This window comes from Sebastes fasciatus, chromosome 22, assembly GCF_043250625.1.
Source record: "Sebastes fasciatus isolate fSebFas1 chromosome 22, fSebFas1.pri, whole genome shotgun sequence".
In the NCBI taxonomy this organism is placed as follows: Eukaryota; Metazoa; Chordata; class Actinopteri; order Perciformes; family Sebastidae; genus Sebastes; species Sebastes fasciatus.
In genome coordinates this window covers 20,857,165-20,883,204 of record NC_133816.1, presented here as the reverse complement: position 1 = coordinate 20,883,204, position 26,040 = coordinate 20,857,165, and the positions used below count along the sequence as shown (strand labels likewise).

At 40.3% G+C, this 26,040-nt stretch overlaps 2 protein-coding genes across 2 annotated transcripts in view; both read left to right on the top strand.

Moving 5' to 3' along the window:
* The first annotated feature begins 63 nt into the window (after window positions 1-63).
* pelp1 (proline, glutamate and leucine rich protein 1) lies at window positions 64-9,317 on the top strand. The gene is made up of 16 exons (XM_074622879.1): window positions 64-209; window positions 380-451; window positions 543-602; window positions 684-840; window positions 1,179-1,311; window positions 3,064-3,151; window positions 3,345-3,433; window positions 3,544-3,657; window positions 3,776-3,926; window positions 4,183-4,336; window positions 4,429-4,484; window positions 4,583-4,716; window positions 5,010-5,112; window positions 5,291-6,937; window positions 7,785-8,135; window positions 8,881-9,317. The coding sequence occupies exons 2-16, from the start codon at window positions 395-397 to the stop codon at window positions 8,971-8,973; spliced, it is 3,387 nt and encodes a 1,128-aa protein (XP_074478980.1). The 5' UTR covers window positions 64-209; window positions 380-394; the 3' UTR covers window positions 8,974-9,317.
* Window positions 9,318-12,941: 3,624 nt separating this feature from the next.
* alox12 (arachidonate 12-lipoxygenase) overlaps window positions 12,942-26,040 on the top strand; it is a 30,612-nt gene continuing 17,513 nt past the window's right edge. Inside the window, exons 1-14 of the mRNA XM_074624464.1 lie at window positions 12,942-13,249; window positions 16,191-16,337; window positions 16,421-16,622; window positions 17,694-17,775; window positions 17,864-17,986; window positions 19,083-19,189; window positions 19,276-19,448; window positions 19,549-19,692; window positions 21,131-21,334; window positions 23,206-23,292; window positions 23,417-23,586; window positions 23,679-23,800; window positions 24,678-24,778; window positions 24,870-25,040. Of these exons, the coding sequence (XP_074480565.1) occupies window positions 16,191-16,337; window positions 16,421-16,622; window positions 17,694-17,775; window positions 17,864-17,986; window positions 19,083-19,189; window positions 19,276-19,448; window positions 19,549-19,692; window positions 21,131-21,334; window positions 23,206-23,292; window positions 23,417-23,586; window positions 23,679-23,800; window positions 24,678-24,778; window positions 24,870-25,040 (1,833 nt within the window). The 5' untranslated portion in view covers window positions 12,942-13,249. The remainder of the gene's footprint in view (window positions 13,250-16,190; window positions 16,338-16,420; window positions 16,623-17,693; window positions 17,776-17,863; window positions 17,987-19,082; window positions 19,190-19,275; window positions 19,449-19,548; window positions 19,693-21,130; window positions 21,335-23,205; window positions 23,293-23,416; window positions 23,587-23,678; window positions 23,801-24,677; window positions 24,779-24,869; window positions 25,041-26,040) is intronic.

The window sequence follows — 26,040 nt, the reverse complement described above, 5'->3', positions numbered from 1 at the left end:
ACTGGAAACCTGAAATTCTCCCCAGCCTAACACCTTCTCTTGTGTTTCTGATCCCGTAGTCTCAGGCTCCGGTCCAGACCATCCAGCTGGCGGTGAACATCCTGAAGGACTTACTGCAGTACTCGTCACAGCTAGCAGAGCTGGCCAGGGAGGTCGGCCTCAACTCCATCCTGGGCATCCTCACATCTCTGCTGGGCCTCAAGACGGAGGTGAGGGGACACGACATGGTCACCTCACAACATTTAATACTAGGGATGCTTAAAATGCTTAATGTCGGTTAACGGTTAAACGGTTCATTATGGACATCCCTAGTCAAGAGGTGAATTGACAGTGAAGAGAGCTCTAATAGTAACCAGCTTTGTTCCTCCTGTGGTCTCAGTGTGAGCTTGCAGCCATGGAGGGGATGACCGCCTGTATGACCTTCTACCCCCGAGCCTGTGGATCCCTCAGGGTAAGATACTCCGATGAACACATGAGATGAAGAAGAAAGATTTCTCGATGTAGAAACTTTGAGTTAAAGAGTCTTTTTTTTCTTCTTTTAGGACAAACTGGGGGCGTATTTCCTCTCCAAAATGGACAACACGAACAAGAAGACACAAGAGGTTTGTGACCCTCTGAAACATGAAGCTGTTTATTCTGAAGACATTTCTTCCATCTAACTCTCCTCGTTGTCGTTGTGTCAGATGGCCTGTCAGTGTTACGGTCGCCTGCCCTGTCTGGGCGGCCTGTTGGACAGAGGCGTGAGCGCCGGCAGAGCCGAGGGCTGGACCAATCAGATTCACTGCCTGCTGGCCTCGGCCAATGGCCTGCTGGCTCAGATCTACCAGGGTTCAGAAACAGGTACGCGTTTCTATCGGTGATGGTCGAATGTTTCTGTAGAGCCAGGAATGATCTAATTCTCTACCTCTATATATAATAGAGAGACAGACCGTGAGAGTCAAATTAAAACCTATTACATGTCTTATTTCTCTCTTAACCTTCTGAGACCCCCCAACAGACCCCTTTTCTAGTTTCTGAAGCTGCTAGAGTCTCTGAAAGACAGTAAAGTGAGTCTGGATCACGGGTCTCAAAGGGTTAAAGCTGTTCAAACCCTCGGTGGCAGTGATGATTTACATCATGTGTGTCGTACTCTGTTGATGCAGTTTGTTTTAAAAGCTCTCGCTGTTTGCTGGTGACAGATGGAGCGGTGCAGTACGAAGGTCCGGGCGTGGAGCTGGCCTTCTCTCATCTCGACCAGTCGGATCCTCTGCTGCTGCTGCAGCTCCAGCACAGATACACAGCCGTCTGCCTGGCACTCAAACACACACTCAGGTACCAAACACACACTGACACACACACACACACACACACACACACACACACACACACCTTCAAGGGAAATCCACCTTTTAAAGGGTCAGTTCACCCAAATCACAAAAAAATATATTAGGGCTGTCAAATTTCTTGGGTTGTAGCAGGCTCAGTTTTTAAGCTGGAGTGAAGATTCTGGTATCATATGAAACTAGAAAACCTGATGAATCCATCGGTACCAACCGTGTCTTAATAGCTTGTTGAGAAGGAGGTTAAATAACGCTTCAAACTTGCGCTACATTTTGGCGAGGAAAAACTGTCATGACCATTTTCAAAGGGGTCCAGTACATTTTGAACAGATGAAAACTGCGATTCATTTGTGATTAATCACATTTAAGTACGGATAATCATGCAATAAACCACAATTTAATATTTTAATTGATTGACAGCCCTAATATAAATATATACAGCGGGTAAAATAAGTATTAAACACGTCACCATTTTTCTCAGTAAATATATTTCCAAAGGTGCTATTAACATGACATTTTCACCAGATGTTGGTAACAACCCAAATAATCTATACATACAAAGAAACAAAACAAACAACTTTCTCTGAAACCAATTGAGAGTTTCCTTGGCTGTGTGTTTGGGATCATTGTCTTGCTGAAATGTCCACCCTCGTTTCATCTTCATCATCCTGGTAGATGGCAGCAGATTTTTATCAAGAATGTCTCGGTACATTTTTCCATTCATCCTTCCTCCAATTATGTGAAGTCTGCCAGTACCGTATGCTGAAAAGCAGCCCCACACCATGATGTTCCCACCTCCAAACTTCACTGTTGGTATGGTGTTTTTAGGGTGATGTGCAGAGCCGTTTGTCCTCCAAACATGGTGTGTATTATGGCATCCAAAGAGTTAATCTCATCTGACCAGACTATATTCTCCCAGTATTTCACAGGCTTGTCCAAATGTTGTGCAGCAAACTTTAAACGAGCTTCAACATGCTTTTTCTTCAGCAATGGAGTCTTGCGTGGTGAGCGTGCATACAGGCAATGGCGGTTGAGTGCATACTTGCATACTGTACCTGCTAATTCCAGGTCTTTCTGAAGCTCTCCACAAGTGGTCCTTGGCTCTTGGACAACTCTTCCGCTAATTCTTTTCACTCCTCTGTCAGATATCTTTCGAGGAGCACCTGGTCGTGGCCAGTTTACGGTGAAATGATGTTTCCTTTCCACTTCCGGATTATAGCCCCAACAGTGCTTACTGGAACATTCAGAAGTTTAGAAATGCGTCTGTAACCAATGCCATCAGTATGTTTTGCAACAATAAGGTTGCGAAGGTCTTGAGAGAGCTCTTTGCTTTTACCCATCATGAGATGTTTCTTGTGTGACACCTTGGTAATGAGACACCTTTTTATAGGCCATCAGTTGGGACTGAACCAGCTGATATTAATCTGCACTGACAAGGGGCCGGGTTGCTTTCTAATTACTGATAGATTTCAGCTGTTGTCTTGTCTTTCCATGCCTTTTTGCACCTCCCTTTCTTCATGTGTTCAATACTTTTTCCCTGTGTCATTTAAAAATTTCATGTTAATAGCACCTTTGGAAATATATTTACTGCGAAAAATGGTGACGTGTTCAATACTTATTTTACCCGCTGTGTATATATATATATATATATATATATATATATAACGTTTTTGTTCAGAAGAGCGCTCCAGTTTTAGGATTATACTTCTTTATCCATACCAGCTCTTATCTCTCTGTCCTTCAGGGTGGATCCAGCCTCCGCTGTCCGTCTGCCTGTCAGACCGATACTCAACCTGGTGTGCCGAGTCCTCGCCGTCAGCTCCAAGAGCATAGTGAGCACACACACACACACACACACACACACACACACACACACACACACACACACACACACTGAGTATTTCACATTCAGATATTTAGAAGATGGTTGTGTATAAGTGGAAAAACAGAGGGTGTAATCTATATTTTTGAATACACGTGCAAATTATCAATATTGATCCGTGTTTTTCGTTGACTGTGTGTCAGAATTTAACAGGAGATGGCAGCGTGAGGTTGCTGGTTTTGCCCATCATACACACCAACACACTGGAGGTCCTATCAGCTCTTATCATAGCGTGAGTACTGACATGCACACACACACACACACACACACACACTCTCTTTGCTTTTCAATTCATAGACTTGTATATCATATGCTGTGGTGCTGACACTGCCTGTCTTGCAGTGTGCGTAGCGGCATGGTCCAGTACGCTGCTGTGCTACAGAGGCTGTTCTCTCAAACGCTGTCTGCCTGGACGCCGATAGCTGAAGCCAGTCTGGGACAGCAGAGAGCCTACAGGTAACGTACTGCAGCCGATAACAACACAGGATACACACTGGTTCGTTAAGTGGTCGAGGCATGGAAGAAGGCTGGAACATCAGATCATGTCTTGTGCGTCTCTTCTTCATCCTCACAGCTCGGTGCGGGTGTCGGTGTACAGGACCGTAGAGCTGTGGGTCCAGGTGGCCGGAGCCTCCGCTAGCATCCTTCAGGGAAGCCCCGGTCACTCCGAACTCCTGTTCAGTCACCTGCTTAGTGACATCACACCAGGAGCGGAGTCTGTCAAGGTTAGTTCCACGTGGTTAGTTTGAGCGTATTTAGAGATTAAGGCTTTCGATCGATTAAAGTATTATTAATTGATTTATCAATCGCATGATTGTCCATAGTTGATCACGATTAATCGCACAACAGCAGCCAAAAACGGCTCGTTTTTTGTTTTCGGGCGTAGTTCGCTCGCCAGCCAGTCAGAGCCAGTAGTTTGAAGGAGCAAGTGTCTCCTGTTTGTCTTCAACTTGTCCCTCTGTGTTCTGTCCTGTCCTGCAGCTCCGGGCCGGTCTGTCAGCAGATGCGGTTCCCGGAGGGAAGCCGGGCCCGCGGAGGACTAAACCGCTGGTCATCGCAGACACCGTCGGGCCGTCACTCCAGAGGAAAGGAGACCTCCTGGCCAATCAGGACACTTGTCTTTCAGCCCTCAGAGGTGAGATGCTGCCTCGCTTTGATTACATCCTGTAGAATAGACTCGTATCTGTCTGGTGTCATCACACCGATTTAATTTTTTTGTCTTCACAGCACTGAGGCACATCATACTGACCAGCGGTACACTGCTGAAAGACGATATCCACAAGGTAAATGTCATCACGTAACCCCCTCTCACCTCTACTGCAGAACCAACGTCTCGTTCTCTTTTTCACTGAGTTTTTTCCGTTTTCTTTTTCTCTCTCAGCGTCTCCATGACGTCGTGCTGCCGCTGTGTGTGCGTCTCCAGCAGCAGCAGACCAGCAGCAGCACTTCATGTGAATCAGCAGGGTGCGTCAGCGGGCAGTACAGCAGCACCCTCACCCGACAGGAGCTGTACAGGTACTAGATTTACATGTGCAGAGCTTTTGGTTGTTACTTTTAATGTAGAGCATTATTTCTGTAATAAAGTCGCTGCAGGCAGAGCGCCACAATTCAACCTTTTCCTTCACATGATTTAACTTTGTCTTCCAAAGGTGTATTTAAATAATGTTTAGTTTGGCTTGTAAGTTGTAGAAGATGAGAACTAGGGATGCACCGATACCACTTTTTTTCAGACCGAGTACAAGTACAAGTAGTAGTAGTATTGTCGTGTAGATGGGTTCATATCAGTGTATTGTTGTTTTGGTTTTCAGGTTATTGCTGGCTCTGGTTCTGGTCCCGTCACCCTGCTGGCCTCCACCTCTGACCTGCGCCGTGTCCATCCTCAGCAGCGGACGCAATGACCGCAATCTCAAGGTGAGGAAGGGAGGAAGAGTGTAGGAGTAAGACCTGCTGAATGACCGGGTCATGCACTTGATCAGTTTTTAAAAAGGGGGGCGCGGTGTCAGTAGAACAGGACCAGAAGTTGCGGTGTGTCCTGTTGCTGTCCGTCATTTCACAGTGTTTAACGAGTCTCTCTCTGTGCTCCTCTCAGGTCTCTACATTCTGCGCCGAGGCTCTGACTGTCTGTAACGCCCTCCTCCACCCTCGCACTCCCTCCATCGCCCTCCCCTTACCGCCCCTCACCCTGAAACCCACCCCCACCGCCCCGGTCCTCCCCTCCTCCCAGGGACCTACCGCCGGACTCACTTTGCCAACGCTCCTAGGAGGCCCCGCCCCCGGTCCTCCCTTCCCCACCCGCCACTCCCTCGGCCTGGGTCCCGCCTCCCTGCTGGGCTCTCTGGAGAACCATCTCTCCCTGGTGCCGGGGCTCCCGGGCCAGGCCCCCACCCCGGGAGACATGATCCTGTCTCCGCACGCGCACCACCACCAGGACTCCGCCGGGCTGGGCCTCCCGGAGGGGCAGAGACCCGTGTTCGTCCGCTACGACAGGGAGGAAGCGGAGGACGTGGAGATCTCTCTGGCGAGCGACTCGGATGACAGCGTCGTCATCGTTCCCCCGGGGATGCTGAACATGGAGAACCAGCAAGATGAGACGGCGGCGACGGCGGCAAACTCTCAGAACATGACCTCCGCTGCACCAGGAGGCGCTGCAGTCACACTACCAGGAGGAGAGTCCGTCACCATGGTCCCCACCACAGCAACAACAACCACAATAGACAGGGTCTCGCTCCCCAACGACCTCGCCACCTCCTCCCCGCTACTCACCACCTCCACCACCCCGATCAACTCCTTCCCGCCTCCCAGCTCCTCGGTGGTCTCCCTGGTTCCACCGTTGAACTCCAGCACGCTCCCGGCTCCGCCCGGCGGTCTGGGTGACTCGTTGCCCGGCCGACCCCAGCTCCAGCAGATGCTGATGCAGCCCTCGGCGGCGGGCCAGCCCGGTGCCATGGCGCTGCCGCTCCAGATGCACCAGCTGCAGAATCAGCTGAGCCAGCAGGGACGGCACCTCCACCAGCACCAACCGCCGCCCGCCAGCAACGAAGACTCCGCCGTCATCAACATTAACAGCACCGACGAGGAGGAAGAAGAGGAGGAGGACATGGAGGATGACGAGGAGCTGGACGAGGAGGAGGACGGGATGGACGAGGAGGACGAGGAGGAGGAAGTGAGCGATTTCGCCGAGGACGAGTTCTACGACGGGGAAGAGTACGACGAGTTTGAGGAAGAAGAGGGGGAAGAGCTGGAGGAAGAGGAGGAGGAGGAAGAGGACGGGGATATACCTCCACTGGAAGGAGCGGAGGACAAGGCCGGGGAGGCGGGGATAGAGGGGGGGAACGTGCTCCGAGCGGCGGTGGATGAAGCAGGGATGGCCGGGTTCAGCGTGGAGGGAGAAGCAGAAGGAGGGATCGAGGAGATCCAGACCAACAGGACGCTGTTTGCAGAGGACAGGATGAAGGTGCAGAAGGTGGAGAGCATCGGCGTCCTGGAGGAGGCCCGGGAGGGCGAGGGGGACGGCGAGGAGGACGAGAGTGAAGGGATGGACGACCCCACCATGCCGCAGATCCTGTGCGTCACTGGAGGAGCGCTGGAGGAGAGGGAGGAGACCGAGGAGGAGGGAGGGGCAGCGGCGGGAGGAGAGCTGCAGGACGAGGCGACGACGAGGTCGTGGGCGCAAGGAGCCAATGAGATCGAGCTGACAGCCGCCGCAGAAGAATGCTCAACCAATCAGAATCAACAGGTCGGTACCAGGGATGTTAATAATTAACCGTTTAACCGATGGGTCAGCAACCTGCAGCTCTTCAGCTCCTCTCCAGTGGCTCCCTGTGGATTTTTAAAAATGGAAATGAATAACTGTTTTTTTGTTTATATTTTCTTTTTTATTTATCATTGTTGTAGGTCTATGGTACGACGGAGTATTAGGGCCACATTGAGGAATAAAAAAATAATCTGAGGTTTCGAGAATAATATTCAGTCATATTAGGAGAAAAAAAGTCATATTACGTGAATAAGGTCATAGGTTTACGAGAAAAAAGGTCGTAATATTATAATAATAAAGTCATAGTATTATAAAGTAGTAATTTTACATGTTACATTTTACATGGAATTTATTCTCGTAATATTACGCCTTTTTTTCTCATAAAGTTATTAATTTATTCTCGTAATATTACGCCTTTTTTTTCTCATAAAGTTATTAATTTATTCTCGTAATATTACGACTTTATTCTGGAAATCTCAGATTGTTGTTTTGCGGCTCAAGACAGATTTTTTTATTTTTTATTTTTTTTTTGCCTAAAACGGCTCTTTTGATAGTAACGGTTGCTGACCCCTGCTTTAACCGATTAATGGTATTGTTAAACAGTTAACCCTCTGAGACCCATAATGGACCCGCTTTTTTGTCTTTTTTAGGGGGGTACAGGGAGTCTTTAGGGGGAGATGGCAGGTCAAATGAAATTTGGTCCGACTGTGGTCCGTGCGGCTCAAAGTTCGGGCCAGAAACGGGCTAAAATTGTACAGTGAATGCCCATCTTTAGATAAGTAAAGCTGTTATGAGTGCCCCACCTAAAGCTGACTCTTCAACTCAACAGGAGCCGGGAGCTGAACCTGCACAAGAAGCCACCGTGAGTGGCGACCGGCCACCCAGTCGTCAGGAGGAAGAGGAGGAGGAGCTAGCAGCTGTTGGAGAGGGAGACCCCCCCATAGTAGCAGCAGCAGCAGCAGCGGATCCCGAAACCTCAACAGACCCGACTACAAAAGAGGAGCGAGAGGAGACGACGGACGCCGAGAAAAGAGAGCAAGTGAAAGCAGAGCAGCAGGAGACGGAAGGAGCAGGAGGCAGCGGAGAGAGTGATGGAGAGGAGGAGGGGAAAGGAGTGAAGAGGAAGAGAGACGATGCGCACAGGGAGGAAGAGGCGGGGCGAACCACGGAGAAGAAAAAGGTATGAAGTCGGGGCTGATTTTGGATTTATTGATTTTCCTAGTTAAATATTACGTGCCTTGAAAATTAATTTAATTTCTTAGACTGAAATAAAAAATAGAGAAAACAACCAATCAGCTTGCTGGACACGTAATATAATATTAATAAGTATGTTTTCTTTAATGTATAATCACCTGGAAATAAGAGTCGTTGTGTTTTCGTTAGCTTAGAATGAGCCGTTTATATCTACATAAAGACGAAACTGCTGTATTTTTGACAACACCCGCTGCCGCCATTTTGGACTGTCAATGCTTATTATATTTATAATATTTTATTGTTCAACACAGGCCAGTTTGGTAGAATATGACAATAGAAAAGGGGTGAAATGCAAAGGGGAAATCATACAGTAAATAAATCCATAGATACATACATTTATAAAAAAATACATAAATATATAAAAAATAAATGCATAAATAAATATATAAAAAGTAAATGTAAAAATTAATAAATCCATTTAAAAAAAAATATAAAAATAAATTTATAAATAAATAAAGCAAAGATAGATAAATAAATAAAGAAGCAAATTAAAACTGAAACATTAATTTCAGAAGCAAAGAGACGAAACTCTGACTAAAACTTTTTTTAATAATATTTATTGTTCAACAAAGGCCACTTCGGTAGAATATGACAATAGAATAGAAATCATTTTGTTTTACTTTTTTTGTCGACATGTCTCATCAGTTGTCTCTCTCTCTCTGTCCCTCAAGCGGGATGAAGAAGCCATTGCGTCCATGTTGGCCGATTTCGTCGCCTGTCCACCCGACGACGAAGACGGCGCCTCCGGATCGAACCGCTCATAAATATTTGCCAACCCTGGACTGATTTGACGTTACCATGGATACAGCAGATACTGCTGGGATACTGAATCATTAGTGACATTTCCCATGCTTTAGTTACCTCCATTACATCATGACACCACCAACTTTTTACTCTCATCCAGCTTGAAGTAGTTTAACATGAAGCTAAGAGAAGTAGCACATTACTTCAGTCCCAAGTACAGCTGCCTTTTGTTCTTGTATACAGTACATAGTATCCTACAGTTGGTGTATCCAGTGATTTTCTCGGATTTATATGTATCTTGTGTGCTCTTTATGTTTTGTCATCACTGTCGTATGCTTTGTTATAAAAGAAAGTAAAAAAAAAAGTTGTAGTTTTGTTGCCTAAACCTGAAGAAGTTGTAGTTTTATTGCCTAAACCTAAAGAAGTTGTAGTTTTATTGCCTAAACTTAAATAAGTTGTAGTTTTCTTGCTTAAACCTAAAGAAGTTGTATTTTTGTTGCCTAAACTTAAAGAAGTTATAGTTTTGTTGCCTAAACTTAAAGAAGTTGTAGTTTTCTTGCCTAAAATTTAAGAAGTTGTAGTTTTCTTGCCTAAACTTAAAGAAGTTGTAGTTTATTTCCTGAACCTAAGGAAGTTGTAGTTGTGTTATCTAAACCTAAAGAAGTTGTAGTTTTTTTGCCTAAACCTAAAGAAGTTGTATTTTTGTTGCCTAAACTTAAAGAAGTTGTAGTTTTGTTGCCTAAACTTAAAGAAGTTGTAGTTTTCTTGCCTAAACTTAAAGAAGTTGTAGTTTTGATGTTTTTTTTGCATTCATTTTTTAAGATTTATTTTAAGATGTATTTATGTATTATACATTTATTTATTTATTTCTGCACGATTTACCTTTGCATTTCACCCCTTATTTATTTCTGTATTCTTTTCTTTATATGTTTCTTTTGCGTCTTTATTTATCTGTATTCATTTCTTTATTTACTCTTCTGTTTGATTTTCCCTTTTATTTTATTATTTATTTTATTAATGTTTTAATTTATATTTTCCATTTATTTTTTATTTATTTATTCATTTTTAAATTCATTTGATATTTATTTTTAAATTTATGCATTTATACATTTATTTATTTATTTCTGCACGGTATTCCCTTTGCATTTCACCCCTTATTTATTTCCCCAAACTTATTTATTTCTGTATTTTGTGTCTTTATACGTTTCTTTTGGGGCTTTATTTATCTTTGTATTAATTTCCTTATTTATTTACTCTTCTGTTTGATTTTCCCTGTTGATCATTTATTTTTATTAATGTTTTAATTAATTTTTTTATTTTTTTATTTATTTTTAAATGTATATATTTATTTAATTATTTATACTTTTATTTATTTCTGCACGATTTTCCCTTTGCATTTCACCCCTTATTTATTTCTGTATTCTTTTCTTTATACGTTTCTTTACACATTTCTTTTTAAATTTCTTTATGCATTTGATGCTCGGGAAAACAGTTGGTGAAATAATACTTGATTGTAATCGCTGCATACGGCTCCACCTCCCTGGCAGTCAACGCTCCATGTTGTATAATCTGTGGGAAAATCTAACATGTAGAGTACGTTGTGTTCTGGCATGTAAGGACAAGAGTTGAGCCAGAAGTAATTGCATACCAAGACAGAGAAAAATGGGCTCAAGGCAGAGAGGACAAAAGTGAGCATTCTTAGAGGCCCAGCTCAGAAGGATCAAACTGAATGATGCCTCCGTTCTACTACTAGTATCACAGAACCTAAGATAAGCTAAAACTCCACCTCTCTGGAACGTCCCTCCTTCAGACCACTTTAGTACCGCCGTTTGGCCGCTACGAAAACTAGCATCAACGACCAGCGCTCTTCCTGAGGGGCTTATCTTTCTCCCCTCACTGGCAGCATCCATCATTGAGAATCCCCTTTATGAACCTAACCCAGGGGTCATCAACCTTTACTATCAAATGAGCCGTTTTAGGCAAAAAAATAAAATGTCTGGAGCCGCAAAACAACAATCTGAGATTTCCAGAATAAAGTCATAATGTTACGAGAAAAAAGTCGTAATATTATAAAGTAGTAATTTTACGTGTAATTGTCTCTTTTTTCTCGTAAAGTTATGACTTTATTCTCGTAATATTACGACTTTTTTCTCTTAATATTATGAGAAAAACGTCATAACTTTACGAGAAAAAAATTTGTAATATTACGAGAATAAAGTCATAACTTTAGGAGAAAAAAGAGCTGAAGAGCCGCATGTTGCAGACCCCTGATCTAACCAAACCATTGTACATACGATGAGTGATGGGAAGAGGAAGCCAATATTAATTTACTTTGTTCAAACTTTCACACGGTCAACAGTCTGTTCATTACACTCCCACAGACATGTGCATCCTGAATGCGGTCCTCAGGGTTACAACATAGCTGTGTTTCAGGGCTGGTTACATCATCATCATCATCATCATCATCATCATCATCATCATCATCATCATCATCATCATCATCATCATCATCATCATCATCATCATCATCATCATCATCATCATCATCAGGAGGATGAGGTGATGTAACCCAGGCTTCTCATATTACTAAATGGCTTTTTAAGAATTTTTGAGAAATTTGAGGCGGAGTTAGCAAGCTGTGACGACAGCGTGACGGCTGTGACCCCGTGACCAAGCGGGGCATGTCCGATGGCCCAGTGGATGCAGAAGATCGCCGGAAGATTGGGGTACTTTTCCAGTCGGAAGTCGAGCCATTTTGGCTTCATGCGCCACTGAGCAACTCTCATAGGAATGAACGGGGCCCCGCCTCCAATGCTGTATCCAGTTCTGTTAGTACATCTATGGTTTGCAACCCGGCAGTCAAGTCAATCTTATTTGTGTAGCCAAAAATCACAAATTTGCCTCAGGGGGCTTTACAGTCTGTACAGGATACGACATTCTCTGTCCTAGTATGACCCTCTAATCGGATAAGGAAAAACGTCCACAGAAAAACCCCTAACAAACAGGTAGAGCCAGAGCAACACGACCTCCTCTCCACGCCAGATAGATAGAGCCAGAGCAACACAACCTCCTCTCCACGCCAGATAGATAAAGCCAGAACAACACGACCTCCGCAACACAACCTCCTCTCCACGCAAAACAGATAGAGCCAGAGTAACACGACCTCCTCTCCACGCAAAACAGGTACAGCCAGAGCAACACGACCTCCTCTCCACGCAAAACAGGTAGAGCCAGAGCAACACAACCTAATCTAGTATTTTGTGTTTCTACTAGAACATGTTTGCATGCTGTAATGTTAAAAAAAAACTTTATTTTCCTCGTACTGTCTGCTTGAATATACCTGTATTTACCCTCTGTCTGAAACGCTCCGTTTTAGCGCATTTCAATGGAATGGCAACGAAATTGCGTCGCTAGGCAACAGTTTGGGTCCATGTTTACTTCCTGTCAGCTGATGTCATTCACATACACTAAAACAGGAAATAAGTAAACTGGCACACATTTAGAATGTTTACGTTTGAAACCGTGTAACGGTCTAAATATTAGTATATTTGTGACATCACAAATGGACAGAAATCCTAACGGCTTGTTTCAAACGCACAATTTCTGAATATACAGGCTGTGTGTATTTCTCCGTATATTCAGCGTTTTGATAGTTTAACAGTATTTATAAAGCACTTAAACCTGCTTTATAATATAAAAATCTAATCTAATCTAACTTTTTACAATATGGGACCTTTAAACTTTGGAGCGTTACTTCACTTCACTTTATGTACTTCTTTAAATTCAGTGTGTGAGAATGTGACGTTTTTCTCAGCTACTGTTGGTATGCTGCTGCTGCTGCTCTGTAAAGTGAGTGTTATCAGACAGGCTCATCCTGTGGTGCAGCCCAGATATTGACCCAACTTCCCTTTTGCAACTCCCTCTCCCTCTCTCTCTCTCTCTCTGTCCCTCTCTCTCTCTGTCCCTCTCTCTCTCTCTCTCTCTAGGTGAGACTACACAAAGCACTGAGTGTGTGAGCAGCAGAGAGTTCAGTAGAGCTGTGAGGTAACTCCTCTCCTGCTGTACAGAGTCAAACTGCGCCAGAGAGAAAACAGAGAGGGAGGATTTCTGCATTCTTACATGCTAACTGTTGAACTTACTGACCTGTGAGGACTTTTTAAAAGAGAAGAAATAGGATCCGGGGGGAGAAAGTAACCAAAAGGGAGGTGCCACAATACAAACAAAGCCAGAGGAAATCTCTTTTTGGAAGAAGAGGACGGGCTGATACTCATCTGGGAAAACAGTCTGAACTATAAGGTGAGTGAGACTCATGTGCCGCAATCAACAAGTTAAAACTTTAGAAATTAAATTAAGCTGATGTGCAAACTCTTTACTATTCCAGGCATCTGTCCTGTCAACCTAGGTGTAAAAATATAGATAATATTATTGTTAAGATGCTGATTGCATTGAGTTTACTCCGTTAGGTTTGCAGGGACGTTTTGACACTGAAGTGTTGGAAGCTATTGCACTCTGGCTGACACTGCTGTGGGAAACACACAGTTTCATCACTGTGTTTGGTAAAACCCACAGTGTTGACTCAATGCGTTGGAGTGATCATCTGTTCAAAATGTACCTTAAAAGGGAGATCTGTCAAGTATTTAATACTCTTATCAACATGGGAGTGTTGCAAATATGCTGCTTTATGCAAATGTATGTATATATTTATTATTGGAAATATGTTAACAACACAAAACAATGACAGATATTGTCCAGAAACCCTCAAAGGTACTGCATTTAGCAAAAACATATACTAAAATCATAACAGTGTGTCAGTGTGCTGGCTTGACTATGACTTGCCCCCAAACTGCATGTGATTATCATAAAGGTGGCATGTCTGTAAAGGGGAGACTCGTGGGTACCCATAGGACCCATTTACATTCACATATCTGGAGGTCAGAGGTCAAGGGACCCCTTTGAGAATTATTAACTCATTATTAATTAATTATATTAATAATTAGCTGTTTTCCCTAACTTCCCCAAACTTATTTATTTCTGTATTCTTTTCTTTATACATTTATTTTCCGTCTTTATTTATATTTGTATTAATTTCCTTATTTATTTACTCTTCTGTTTGATTTTCCCTTATATTTATTTATTTTTATTAATGTTTTAATTTATTTATTTTTTGCATTAATTATTTTAATTTATTTTATATTTATTTTTAAAGGTATTTATACATTTATTTCTTTATTTTATAAATATATATATATATCTCATAAATATATAAACACATATATATGTATATATATATATATGTGTTTATATATTCATGAGATCAGAGCTTGGAAAATAATTAATTAAACAATTCTTTAATTAAACAATATCCTTTCTATCAGTACAAAAGCAATAGAAAAATGTCTCCATCTAAGCCTAAATTAAAATATATTTAATGTGTGTGAACACCTAGCACCATATATCTACAGTCAGATATGTATGTAATGACAGCAGGTCTTTGTTACGTCCTGCCAGAGGCCTGAAGAGCTCTTATCTGTTGTCACATCAGCTCATTTGCGTCTGTGTGGTTTAAACATTTGCTTACTTTTGGAAAACATATTCAAATTGACCATGACCAGGAAATATTCGTGCCCGATGTGACAGCTACAGTGACAGCTGAGGGAGCGTTTGATTCCTATGACATGCTGGATAATGTAAAAGCTTATATGCAACAGCTTAAACTGTGAATCATCATCATCATTATGGGTGTTTGACACTAAAGTGTTTTATCATCTTCAGTAAACATTTCCTGTAGAAGTATGTGGGTTTCCTCTGAGATATCATCAGATTGTCGCCCTGTCGACAAATTGTGGTTGTGTAGCGGGCAGAGTTTTAAAGCTAGAGTTAAGATACTGGTATCATATGAAACTAGAAAAACCTAATGAATCTATTGATACCAACCATGTCATGCTATCTTGTCACGAAGGAGGTTGAATAACGCTCCAAACTTGTGCTAATTTTTGGTGAGGGAAAACTGGCATGGCATTTTCCAAGGGGTCCCTTGACCTCTGACCTCCAGATATGTGAATGCGTGAGGGTCTGAAAAATATCTGAAAAAATGTCTGAATTTTTTTCCAAAAAATGTCTGAAATTTTTTCCAAAAAATGTCTGGAAAATTTCCAAAAAAAGTCGAAAAAAAGTTTTAAAAATATCCGAAAAAAATGCACGAAAAAAAGTCGAAAAAGTTTTAAAAATTGTCTGAAAAATGTCTGAATAATGTTAAAAAAAGTCGAAAAAAAGTCTGAAAATTGTTAGAAAAAAAATCTGAAAAACGTCTGAAAAATGTCAGAAAAAATGTCCAAAAAAGTCTAACAAAAAGTTTTAAAAATTGTCCGAAAAAAGTCTGAAAAAATGTCTGAATAATGTAAAAAAAAAAGTCGAAAAAAGTCTGAAAATGTCAGAAAAAAGTCTAACAAAAAGTTTTAAAAATTGTCTGAAAAAAGTCTGAAAAAATGTCTGAATAATGTAAAAAAAAAGTCGAAAAAAGTCTGAAAATGTCAGAAAAAATGTCCAAAAAAACCTAAAGAATCCATCGGTACCAACCATGTCATACTAGCTTGTCGTGAAGGAGGTTAAATTACGCTCCAAACTTACGCTAAATTTTGGCGAGGAAAAACTGGCATGGCCATTTTTGGTTTTTGTCTGAAAAATGTCTGAAAAAATGTCCGAAAAAAGTTTGAAAAATTTCCAAATAAAGTCAGAAAAATGTTCAATAAAACTAAAAAAAAGTTTGACAAATGTCAGAAAAAAAATGTCAGAAAAAATGTCAGAAAAAGTCGAAAAAATGTCTGAAAAATTTTCCAAAAAAACCTAAAGAATCCATCGGTACCAACCATGTCCTACTAGCTACTAAATTTTGGCGAGGAAAAAATGGCATGGCCATTCTCAAAGGAGTCCCTTGACCTCTGACCTCCAGATATGTAAATGGTTCTATGGGTACCCACGAGTCTCCCCTTTACAGACATGCCCACTTTATGATAATCACATGCAGTTTGGGGGTAAGTCATAGTCAAGTCAGCACACTGACAGCTGACAGTTATGAGCATACATACATTTGCATAAAGCAAACATATTTGTCCCCTCCCATGTTGATAAGAGTATTAAATACTTGACAAATCTCCCTCTAAGCGACATTTTGAACAGATAAAAAATCAGTGATTAACCCACTTGTTATCAGTTGAACTTTGTGTGTTCATGTCCTTAGATGGAAGTCTACACGGTAACCGTAGCAACGGGTAAATCCGAGTATTCGGGCACCAACAACTACATCTATGTGACCCTGGTGGGGGAGAACGGGGAAAGTGAACGCACCGTGCTGGACAACCCTGGACTGGACTTCTGTCGAGGAGCAGTAAGTGTGTGTGTGATGCTGATGTGAGTGTTTATAACCAGCGATCGCAGGGATGATTTTTCTCCTTTCTCTTTCTCCGTCAGGTGGACCAGTACAAGGTGACCAGCCCTTCACCTTTAGGCCCCCTGCTACTGGTCAGACTGGAGAAACAGAGGTACTGGTTGGAAGATAACTGGTTCTGTAGCTACGTAACGGTGGAGCCTCCAGGCGGAGACAAAGCGCTGACTTTCCCGTGTTACCGCTGGCTTATAGGAAACGTCAAGGTGGAGATAAGAGAGGGAACAGGTAGGAAACACTCTAGGCATTCAGAATCAGCCGATTATTAGACTGTTGTCAGGCTATTAAATAGGCGTTATCAGTCGCTATAAGACCCATAGATGTGAGTAAATAGGGGCCTACTACACCTAGCAGTAGGTTTTATCATCTATTGACATGTTAGATCACCAAAAGAAGGTATAAAAGAACACAACAGCGACCTCTAGCAACCTAAAGAAGTTGTAGTTTTGTTGCCTAAACCTAAAGAAGACGTTTTGTTTGTGTTCAAAATGTGATGTTTCATTCAGTTTTACATGCTACATGTTCACTTTTAGTAGTAGGTGTAGTAGGCCCCTAATGTCCCACATCTATGGTGCTTATAGCGGCTGATAACGCCTATTTAATAGCCTGATATCAGTGTAATTGGGTGCACAAACTCAACTCCTAATGGTCAGCTGAGAAGGTGCCGTTGAGCTGCAGCTCTGCCATTCAAATTTCTCCTGATAGCCGAGCATCAAGTTCTATTTTTGTCCTGGCAACAGTGACATGCAAAACCTGCTGTGTGGACTGATCATTCGTTCAGCTGTTTTATAATGTTTAGTCCAACTCAGCCTGCTATGAACCCACCTGAGCAGAGATGGATGCAGTAGTGTAAACAAACTAAATATCCGTTGTAGCATGAAATCGGCACTGATCCCAATCTTGGAACAAGGGTTGGACAAGACGCCGTGGTAGCACCGTCCTAAAGCATCCCCTGCTTTATGGTCTATTTGACTCTAAATGGGATCATAATCTATTAAATGAACATCATGCTGTATTGAAGAAGACTTGAAACTAGCGATGGAGACCATAAACTCATGTTTGCAATGTTTACTGAGGTAATAAATCAAGTGAGAAGTAGGCTCATTTTCTCATAGACTTCTATACAATCAGACTTCTTTCTTCTTTTAGCAACCAGAGGAGTCGCCCCCTGCTGGCTATTAGGAAGAATGCAAGTTTAAGGCGCTTCAGCGTTGGCTTCACTTCTCAGACCTCAGAGTTTGGTCTGAACTGTTGCTAAAGATGCTCTTTCCTGCCTCCCCTCTCTTCCTGTCTCCGTAGCGAAGACACTGAAGGACGAGTCCTTACCTCAGCTGCTGGCACACCGGAAGACGGAGCTGCAGGAGAGACAGACGACCTACAGGTCCAAACAACACAAAGCTTCACTTTCTGGACTGGATGTGTTATTAAATATGTATTAATGTTCGTATCATGCTGTTTCTGTCTCTCAGATGGGTAACGTGGGCTCCAGGGGTCCCCAGATGCATCGACGCTGAAACAGAGGAAGATTTACCCCAAGACGTCCGCTTTGACAACGAGAAGAGGAGCGACTTTGAACATTCATTACAATATGCGTAGGTGTTTCTATACTTGTGAGGACCAGCACTGACATCATGTATTTGCTGGCCTCTAACCTTCACAACTAAATGCCCAACCCATACCCTAACCCTAACACTAATCTAAACTTAATACTAACCTTGTTTTAGAGCATGCACTTTTTTTAAAGCACTTATAAAATTAAGCAGTTAGAATGGACTTGGCATTTTTTAAGGTTTGATATTTTAAATCAATAAATTCTCTATAAACAAGGATGCCACCTGCAGGGGAAATCTTCTAATTACCTTGGAGCAAATGTTTTTATAGCAGCTTACTTTCTCTCTATATATATATAATACATATTATTATTATTATTAATAATAATAATTATTAATATTTATGTATGTATTTATTAATGTATTTTTTTATTTATTATTATTATCCATTTAATTTTTTATACTAACCTATGGCTTGTATTGTCTGGTGTGTCTTAAATTAACTTAATATTACATTTAATTTACAGCACTTATATACTTATAATATACTTATATTTATTATTTTAATATTAACCCAAGCTGTGTACTGTTTGGTATGTTTTATATATTATTTATGATGAGTTTTAAATTTTACATAATACTAACCCACGCTGTGTATTGTTCGGTGTGTTTTATATTTTTTATATATATATTATTTATGATGAATTTTACAAAAAATATCTGTATTCATATTTATTTTATTTATTTGGGCTGCTATTTTAACATTTCTCTTTTAAAGAAAGGGGCTGATTAGACCATATTTCATGAGAGTCTTACTGTTTTTTAAACCAATCTCTGTCCATCTTGAGCTAGTGGACTCAATTGATTTTAGGGGTTTTAGAAAACATTATATATATTTTTTTTATGATGGCATTTTAAAGTATTTTACTCACCTCAATAAGAGTGCTGCATTTTAACCCAAACCTAACCTAAACTTAATTCTAAGCTTGACCTTAAAACCAAGTCTGAACCTTCAAACAGTCTTTTAAAGTAGGGGCGGCGACAATGTCCTCACAATGCAGAAATGTCCTCATTATGAGGGTTTAAAACTATGAACTATGAACAACAAATATAAACATGCGCCCTTTCTTCTCTTCAGCTTGCTGGAGTTGTCCCTGAAGAAGCTGGCCATCCGGTTTGGGAAGTCCTGGAGCGACCTGGACGATTTCAAACGGATCTTCTGGAAGCTGCGAAGCCCCATAGCTGGTGGGTAAATACACACTACACATCATATTTGTTCGAATCTGGCCGACTGCTGCTTTAATTACACACCCAGTATGTGTTTGACTCAGAGTACTGTATGGATCACTGGAAGGAGGACTGGTTCTTTGGCTACCAGTGCATGAATGGCTCCAACCCGAGAATGATCCAGAGGTGCAAGAAGCTGCCGGAGAACTTCCCGGTCGTAGCAGACATGGTGCAGAGCTCCATGGCTCCCAGGACCAACCTGGACAAAGAGCTCAAGGTGGAGAAACGCTCTACACCATCTATACAGGCTTTAATAATTCACCTCATCCTCTGCTCCTTCCATGTCCACATTCTTCTTCTGCTTATCACCTGTCCAGGCAGGGAATATCTACCTGTTAGACTTCGCCATCATGGATGGGATTCCCACCAACACCATCAGGGGTAAACTTCAGTACATCGCCGCTCCGCTCTGTCTCCTGTACCAACACCCAGACGACGGACTCATACCTATCGCTATACAGGTATATATCCTCATTCACACCCATCATTCCCATAGACCGAACTCAACATGTTACTGATGTGCATGCACACAATCACACCGGCACAGATTATATTCAATGAATAGTTATTAAATATTTAATGAAAATCTGAGAATATTGAATGAAAAACTTAGACATCCGAGATTAGTGAATGCATCGTGAGAATGCTGAAAATACGAGAATATTGAATGAAAACCTGAAACTATTGAATTTAAATCTGACAGAAAAATATATACAATCAAAGAATATTGATAGATAATACTGAATGTAAACCTGAGAAATATTTATAAAATCTTAGAAAACTGAAAGAAAAATCAGAGAATTTTTTTTTGTAAAAATCTGAGAATACTGAATGCAATTTTCAAAAATATTATGGAAATCTGAGAATACTAAAGGTAAACCTGAGAAATATTTATTAAATCTTAGAAAACTGAAGGAAAAATATGAGAATACTGAATGTATATCCGAGAAATATTTATAAAATCTTACAAAACTGAAAGAAAATCTGAGAATATTTTTGTAAAACTCTGAGAATCATGGATGCAATTTTCAAAAATATTATGGAAATCTGAGAATACTGAATGTAAACCAGTGAAAATGTTATACAAATCTGAGAATTGTGAATGGAAATCTTAGAAATGTTGGTAAAATCTTAGAAAACTGAAAGAAAAATCTGAGATTTTTTTTGTAAATATCTGAGAATACTGAATGCAATTTTCAAAAAATATTATGGAAATCTGATAATACTGAAGGCAAACCTGGGAAATAGTTCTAAAAATCTGAGAATACTGAATGTAAACCTGCGAAATATTTATAAAATCTTGGAAAACTGAAAGAAAATCTGAGAAAATCTTTGTAAAACTCTGAGCATACTGAATGCAATTTTCAAAAATATTATGGAAATCTGAGAATACTGAATGTAAACCAGTGAAAATGTTATACAAATCTGAGGATTGTGAATGTAAATCTGAGAAATATTTATAAAATCTTAGAAAACTGAAAGACAAATCTGAGGAAATGTTTGTAAAATTCTGAGAATACTGAATGTAAACCTGAGAAATATTTGTTTAATCTTAGAAAACTGAAAGAAAAATATGAGAATACTGGAGGCAAACCTGAGAAATATTTATAAAATCTTGGAAAACTGAACGTAAACCTGTAAAAATCTTATACAAATCTGAGAATTGAGAATGTAAATCTGAGAATGTTTTATAAAAATCTGAGAATATTTTATGACAACATAAGAATATTTAATGTAAACCTGAAATAAAATTATGAAAACTCAATGAAAACCTGCAAATACTGAATGTAAACTTAACAACACTGAATGTAAATGTCTGACAGTACTGAATGGACGCTGAGAATATATGAACATCAAAGAAAGGCTGTTTATTTGATAGTTTCCCCTCCTCGTCCTCAGCTGGACCAGACTCCGGGACTGGACACGCCGATCTTCCTGCCCAAAGACCCGCCCCTGGCCTGGCTGTCGGCTAAGATGTGGGTGCGTCACTCTGAGTTCCAGGTGTTCCAGGTGCTGTCTCACCTGCTCAGGACTCACCTGGTGGTCGAGGTGTTCTGTGTGGCTACTCTGAGACAGCTTCCTGCTGTGCACCCTATATATAAGGTCAGTCATATTATTGTGGGGATGTGAGATTCAGCTATATGTTAACAGACCACTGGGGAGGGATTTTTTCAAAATAAAAACCCCAGAAGGTAATTGTATCTCAACAGGGAACTCAAGACAAGTTTTTTTTTTCAAAATAAAATCTCTACAGAGTAACTCTATCTGCTATATTCTGTCTAGCGACTTACAGTTTTAAAAGTTCTAGCTACTACTACTACTACTAGTGCTGTTGCTACTAATACTACCACTAATGGTTCCTTCTGCTTCTACTGCTACTAGTGCTACTACTACTACTAATACGACTACTGCTGCCACTACTACTGCTGATGCTACTAATACTATTACTACTACTACTGCTTCTACTACAACTGTTGCTCCTGCTGCTGCTCTTTCTGCTACTACTACTACTACTGGTACTACTAATACGACTACTACTACTGGTACTACTACTACTACTACTACTACTACTACTGGTACTACTAATACGACTACTACTACTGGTACTGGTACTACTACTACTACTACTACTACTACTACTACTACTGGTACTACTAATACGACTACTACTACTGGTACTACTACTACTACTACTACTACTACTACTGGTACTACTAATACGACTACTACTACTGGTACTGGTACTACTACTACTACTACTACTACTACTACTACTACTGGTACTACTAATACGACTACTACTACTGGTACTACTACTACTACTACTACTACTACTACTGGTACTACTAATACGACTACTACTACTGGTACTGGTACTACTACTATTACTACTACTATTACTACTACTACTACTACTACTACTACTACTGGTACTACTAATACGACTACTACTACTGGTACTGTTACTATTACTATTACTACTACTACTACTACTACTACTACTGGTACTACTAATACGACTACTACTACTGGTACTACTACTACTACTACTACTACTACTACTACTACTACTGGTACTACTAATACGACTACTACTACTGGTACTGGTACTACTACTATTACTACTACTATTACTACTACTACTACTACTACTACTGCTACTATTACTACTACTATTACTACTACTACTACTACTACTATTACTACTACTACTGCTACTATTACTACTACTACTAGTGCTGTTGCTACTAATACTACCACTAATGCTCCTGCTGCTGTTCCTTCTGCTTCTACTGCTACTGCTACTAGTGCTACTACTACTACTAATACGACTACTGCTGCCACTACTACTGCTGATGCTACTAATACTATTACTACTACTACTACTAGTGCTGTTGCTACTAATACTACCACTAATGCTCCTGCTGCTGCTCTTTCTGCTACTACTACTACTACTGGTACTACTAATACGACTACTACTACTACTACTACTACTACTACTACTACTACTACTGGTACTATTACTATTACTATTACTACTACTACTACTACTACTACTACTACTACTACTACTACTACTACTACTACTGGTACTACTACTACTACTACTACTGCTACTTTCCACCCAAATACCACTTTCTGTCTAACGACTGATAAAAAAAATAATTCTACTTGTAGTTTTAAAGGTTCATTCCAGCCAAACAGTACTTTCTGTCTAACGAGTTAATTGATTTCAACTTCCACCTTTGACAGTATTACAGTTTAAGTTCCTGCTTTTCTAGCTTTCAACTCTGCCAGTTTTACAATTCAGTTCCGTATTTTATAACATTGAGGAGGGGTGGAATTACCTGTACTCTGATAGGTCACATGGTAAATTCAGAATAGGCAATAGACTCATGTCGCTTTCTCTTTTTTAACACAAATATTGTTTTAATTGACTAATTTATATTATTTTCTGTGTCTTCCTGCTGCAGCTGCTGGCCCCTCATCTGCGCTACACTCTAGAGATCAACGTTAGGGGGCGCACTCAGCTCATCTCGCCGAATGGCATCTTCAAAAGGGTGCGTCGTCACCTCCACTTCCACCTCATCACAGCCACAATATTGACCTTTGAAATAAACACACAGTGCTGTGTGTAAAAAACAATCTGAAGATGATTATTATGATAATGTTGGTGTTGTGTAGGTCGTGTCTACGGGTGGTGACGGCCTGTTGATTCTGGCTCAGAGGGAGTACAAGGTGCTGACCTACCGATCCCTCCAGCCCAACAATGACTTCAATGACAGAGGAGTTTCACAGCTCCCCAACTATTTCTACAGAGAACACGGTCTGATGGTGTGGGAGGCCATTCTCAGGTAGATAACACACACTGCAACGAGGTCACAGAGGTCATGTTCATTACATAAATGTATGGTATATTATTATAATTATGTGCCTCTTCCTCCAGCTTTGTCTCAGGTATGGTGAACCTGTACTACCAGTCGGACCGTGATGTGCAAGAGGACCTGGAGCTCCAAGCCTGGATCAGAGACATTGCACAGGAAGGCTTCACAGAGCTCCCCAACTTTGGTCAGTTATTAATATCTTGCATTTTTTATCCTTAAAGGTCCCATATCGTGCTCATTTCGAGGTTCAAACTTGTATTTTGTGTTTCTACTAGAACATGTTTACATACTTTAATGTTTAAAAAACACTTTATTTTCCTGCTTGAATATACCTGTATTTACCCTCCTGTCTGAAACGCTCCGTTTTAGTGCATTGCAACGGAATTGCAACAGAATTGCGTTGCTAGGCAACAGCTTGGGTCCATGTTTACTTCCTGTCAGCTGATGTTATTTACATACACTGCAACAGGAAATAAAATGGGACACATTTAGAATATTTACGTATAAAACTTTGAAATGGTCTAAATATTGTAGATTTGTGACATCACAAATGGACAGAAATCCTGACGGCTTGTTTCAAAGGCTCAGTTTCTGAATACGGGCTGTGTGTATTTCTCCGTATATTGAGCGTTTTGATACTTTCACCGTATTTATATAGAACTTAAACCTGCTTTATAATATAAAAGCAATGAAAATGTCACTTTTTTTCAATATGGGACCTTTAATACTTGGCATTCATGTTAAAAAGCACACTTCCAGAGGGGCATTTTTACAAAGATATTAAAGGTACTATGTGGAACTTTCAGAAAATCCTCGTTACCATTGAGTGAAATGCAGTCAGCATCCTGTTGTTCATATTTAGATTAACGTTACCATGTGTAATGTTATATTTTATTTGGACCAATGCCCCCATAATATAAACTAGATTGCCGTTTGCAAATTACTTTATCAGCTAAGCATAAAATATGTAAAAGTTTTTACTAATATTAGAGGAATCATTCACATAAAGTGCTGTCAGAAATGATATATTATGTGTGCGTGTAATTCTTGATTGTGTTCAGGTCTGCCCAGTAAGCTCAGCACCAGAGAGGAACTGTCCACACTGCTGTCGGTGTCCATCTTCACCAGTACAGCCCAGCATGCTGCTACCAACAACGGACAGGTGCTGAACACCTTCAGTACATACTTACTGACCAAAGTCAGACATCCTTTAACTCATTCTCTCTCTCTCTCGGTTGATGTTTTTTTTGCAGTTTGACTGGTGCGCCTGGGTCCCCAACACCCCGTGCACCATGAGACACCCACCACCAACAGACAAGGATGCTGTTACCATGGAGATGATCATGGACACCCTCCCTGATGTCAGCCAGTCCTGTGTGCAGATGGCTATCACGTGGCATCTGGGACGAGCACAACCGGACGCAGTGAGTGTCCATTTCTGTCTGGTTTACGTGGTAATAGATCGCACAATAAATGAAGTTAAAGGGTTGAGTACGGAAGCCCTGAGAGGCAAGTATAATACCAGAAAATCTTGCAAATTGCGGCTGTTTGAAAGGTGTTGTAACACCGAAATAAACCTTTTTGCTTAAGTTCTTACGCCACTTTGGACTTTTAGTAAACCTGCAAAATGTTGCTGAAAGAAGGTGTTTTTTGTTTGTTTTTTTAACTTCTTTTTATTTCCATACATTGTTCCATTAAGTAGGGATGAATAATATGTTTTCGTCCATAGGCCAAGGGAAAACATAAATGTACAGGGAGGAAAAATAACATGTTTATTTATACTTATATTAGGAGAGAAGAGAAGTATAGAAAAGGAATTGAAAAAGAATAAATAAATAAAAAATAAAATAAAAATGAGAGATAAAGTTAGAAAATCGAAAGAAAGGAATACAAAAAAATAGGAATAATAATAAACAAAAATAAATAAATAAAAACTAAATAGAGAAAATTAAATAGGGAAATAATGATAATAATAATAAATAAATAAGTAAATAAATAAATAAATAAATAGATAAATAAAAATAAAAATGAGAGATAAAGTTAGAAAATAGAAATAAAAGAATAAAAAAATAGAATAGGAATAATAATAAATAAATCAAAACGAAATAGAGAAAACTAAATAGGGAAAAAAAATTATAATAGCAAATAAATAAATAAATAAAATAAAGAGAAACAAAGTAAATAGTGATAATAAATCACAACAAATAAATAAATACCAACAAAAATTAATAGAAGAATAAAAAATTTAAAATCCCAAGTTGTTACATATTAATTTAGTTCACATCAATTAAGAAAAATGAAGTTATTGGAGACCACTTCGTTATGAATACATCTGTCCTTAGTTGTAACCTTGCCGTGATGTTTTCCATGTAGTAAAAGGAAGGTGTTTTTAATTTAATTATTTTCTTTGTAACTCCAGATAAA

Excerpts from the sequence above, each read along its gene's own strand:
- pelp1 (XM_074622879.1), top strand. The coding sequence starts at position 395 with ATGGAGGGGATGACCGCCTGTATGACCTTCTACCCCCGAGCCTGTGGA. Across the intron at positions 3,658-3,775 it reads GGACAGCAGAGAGCCTACAG|CTCGGTGCGGGTGTCGGTGT; the intron begins GTAACGTACTGC and ends TCATCCTCACAG. Across the intron at positions 4,717-5,009 it reads ACCCGACAGGAGCTGTACAG|GTTATTGCTGGCTCTGGTTC; the intron begins GTACTAGATTTA and ends TTTGGTTTTCAG.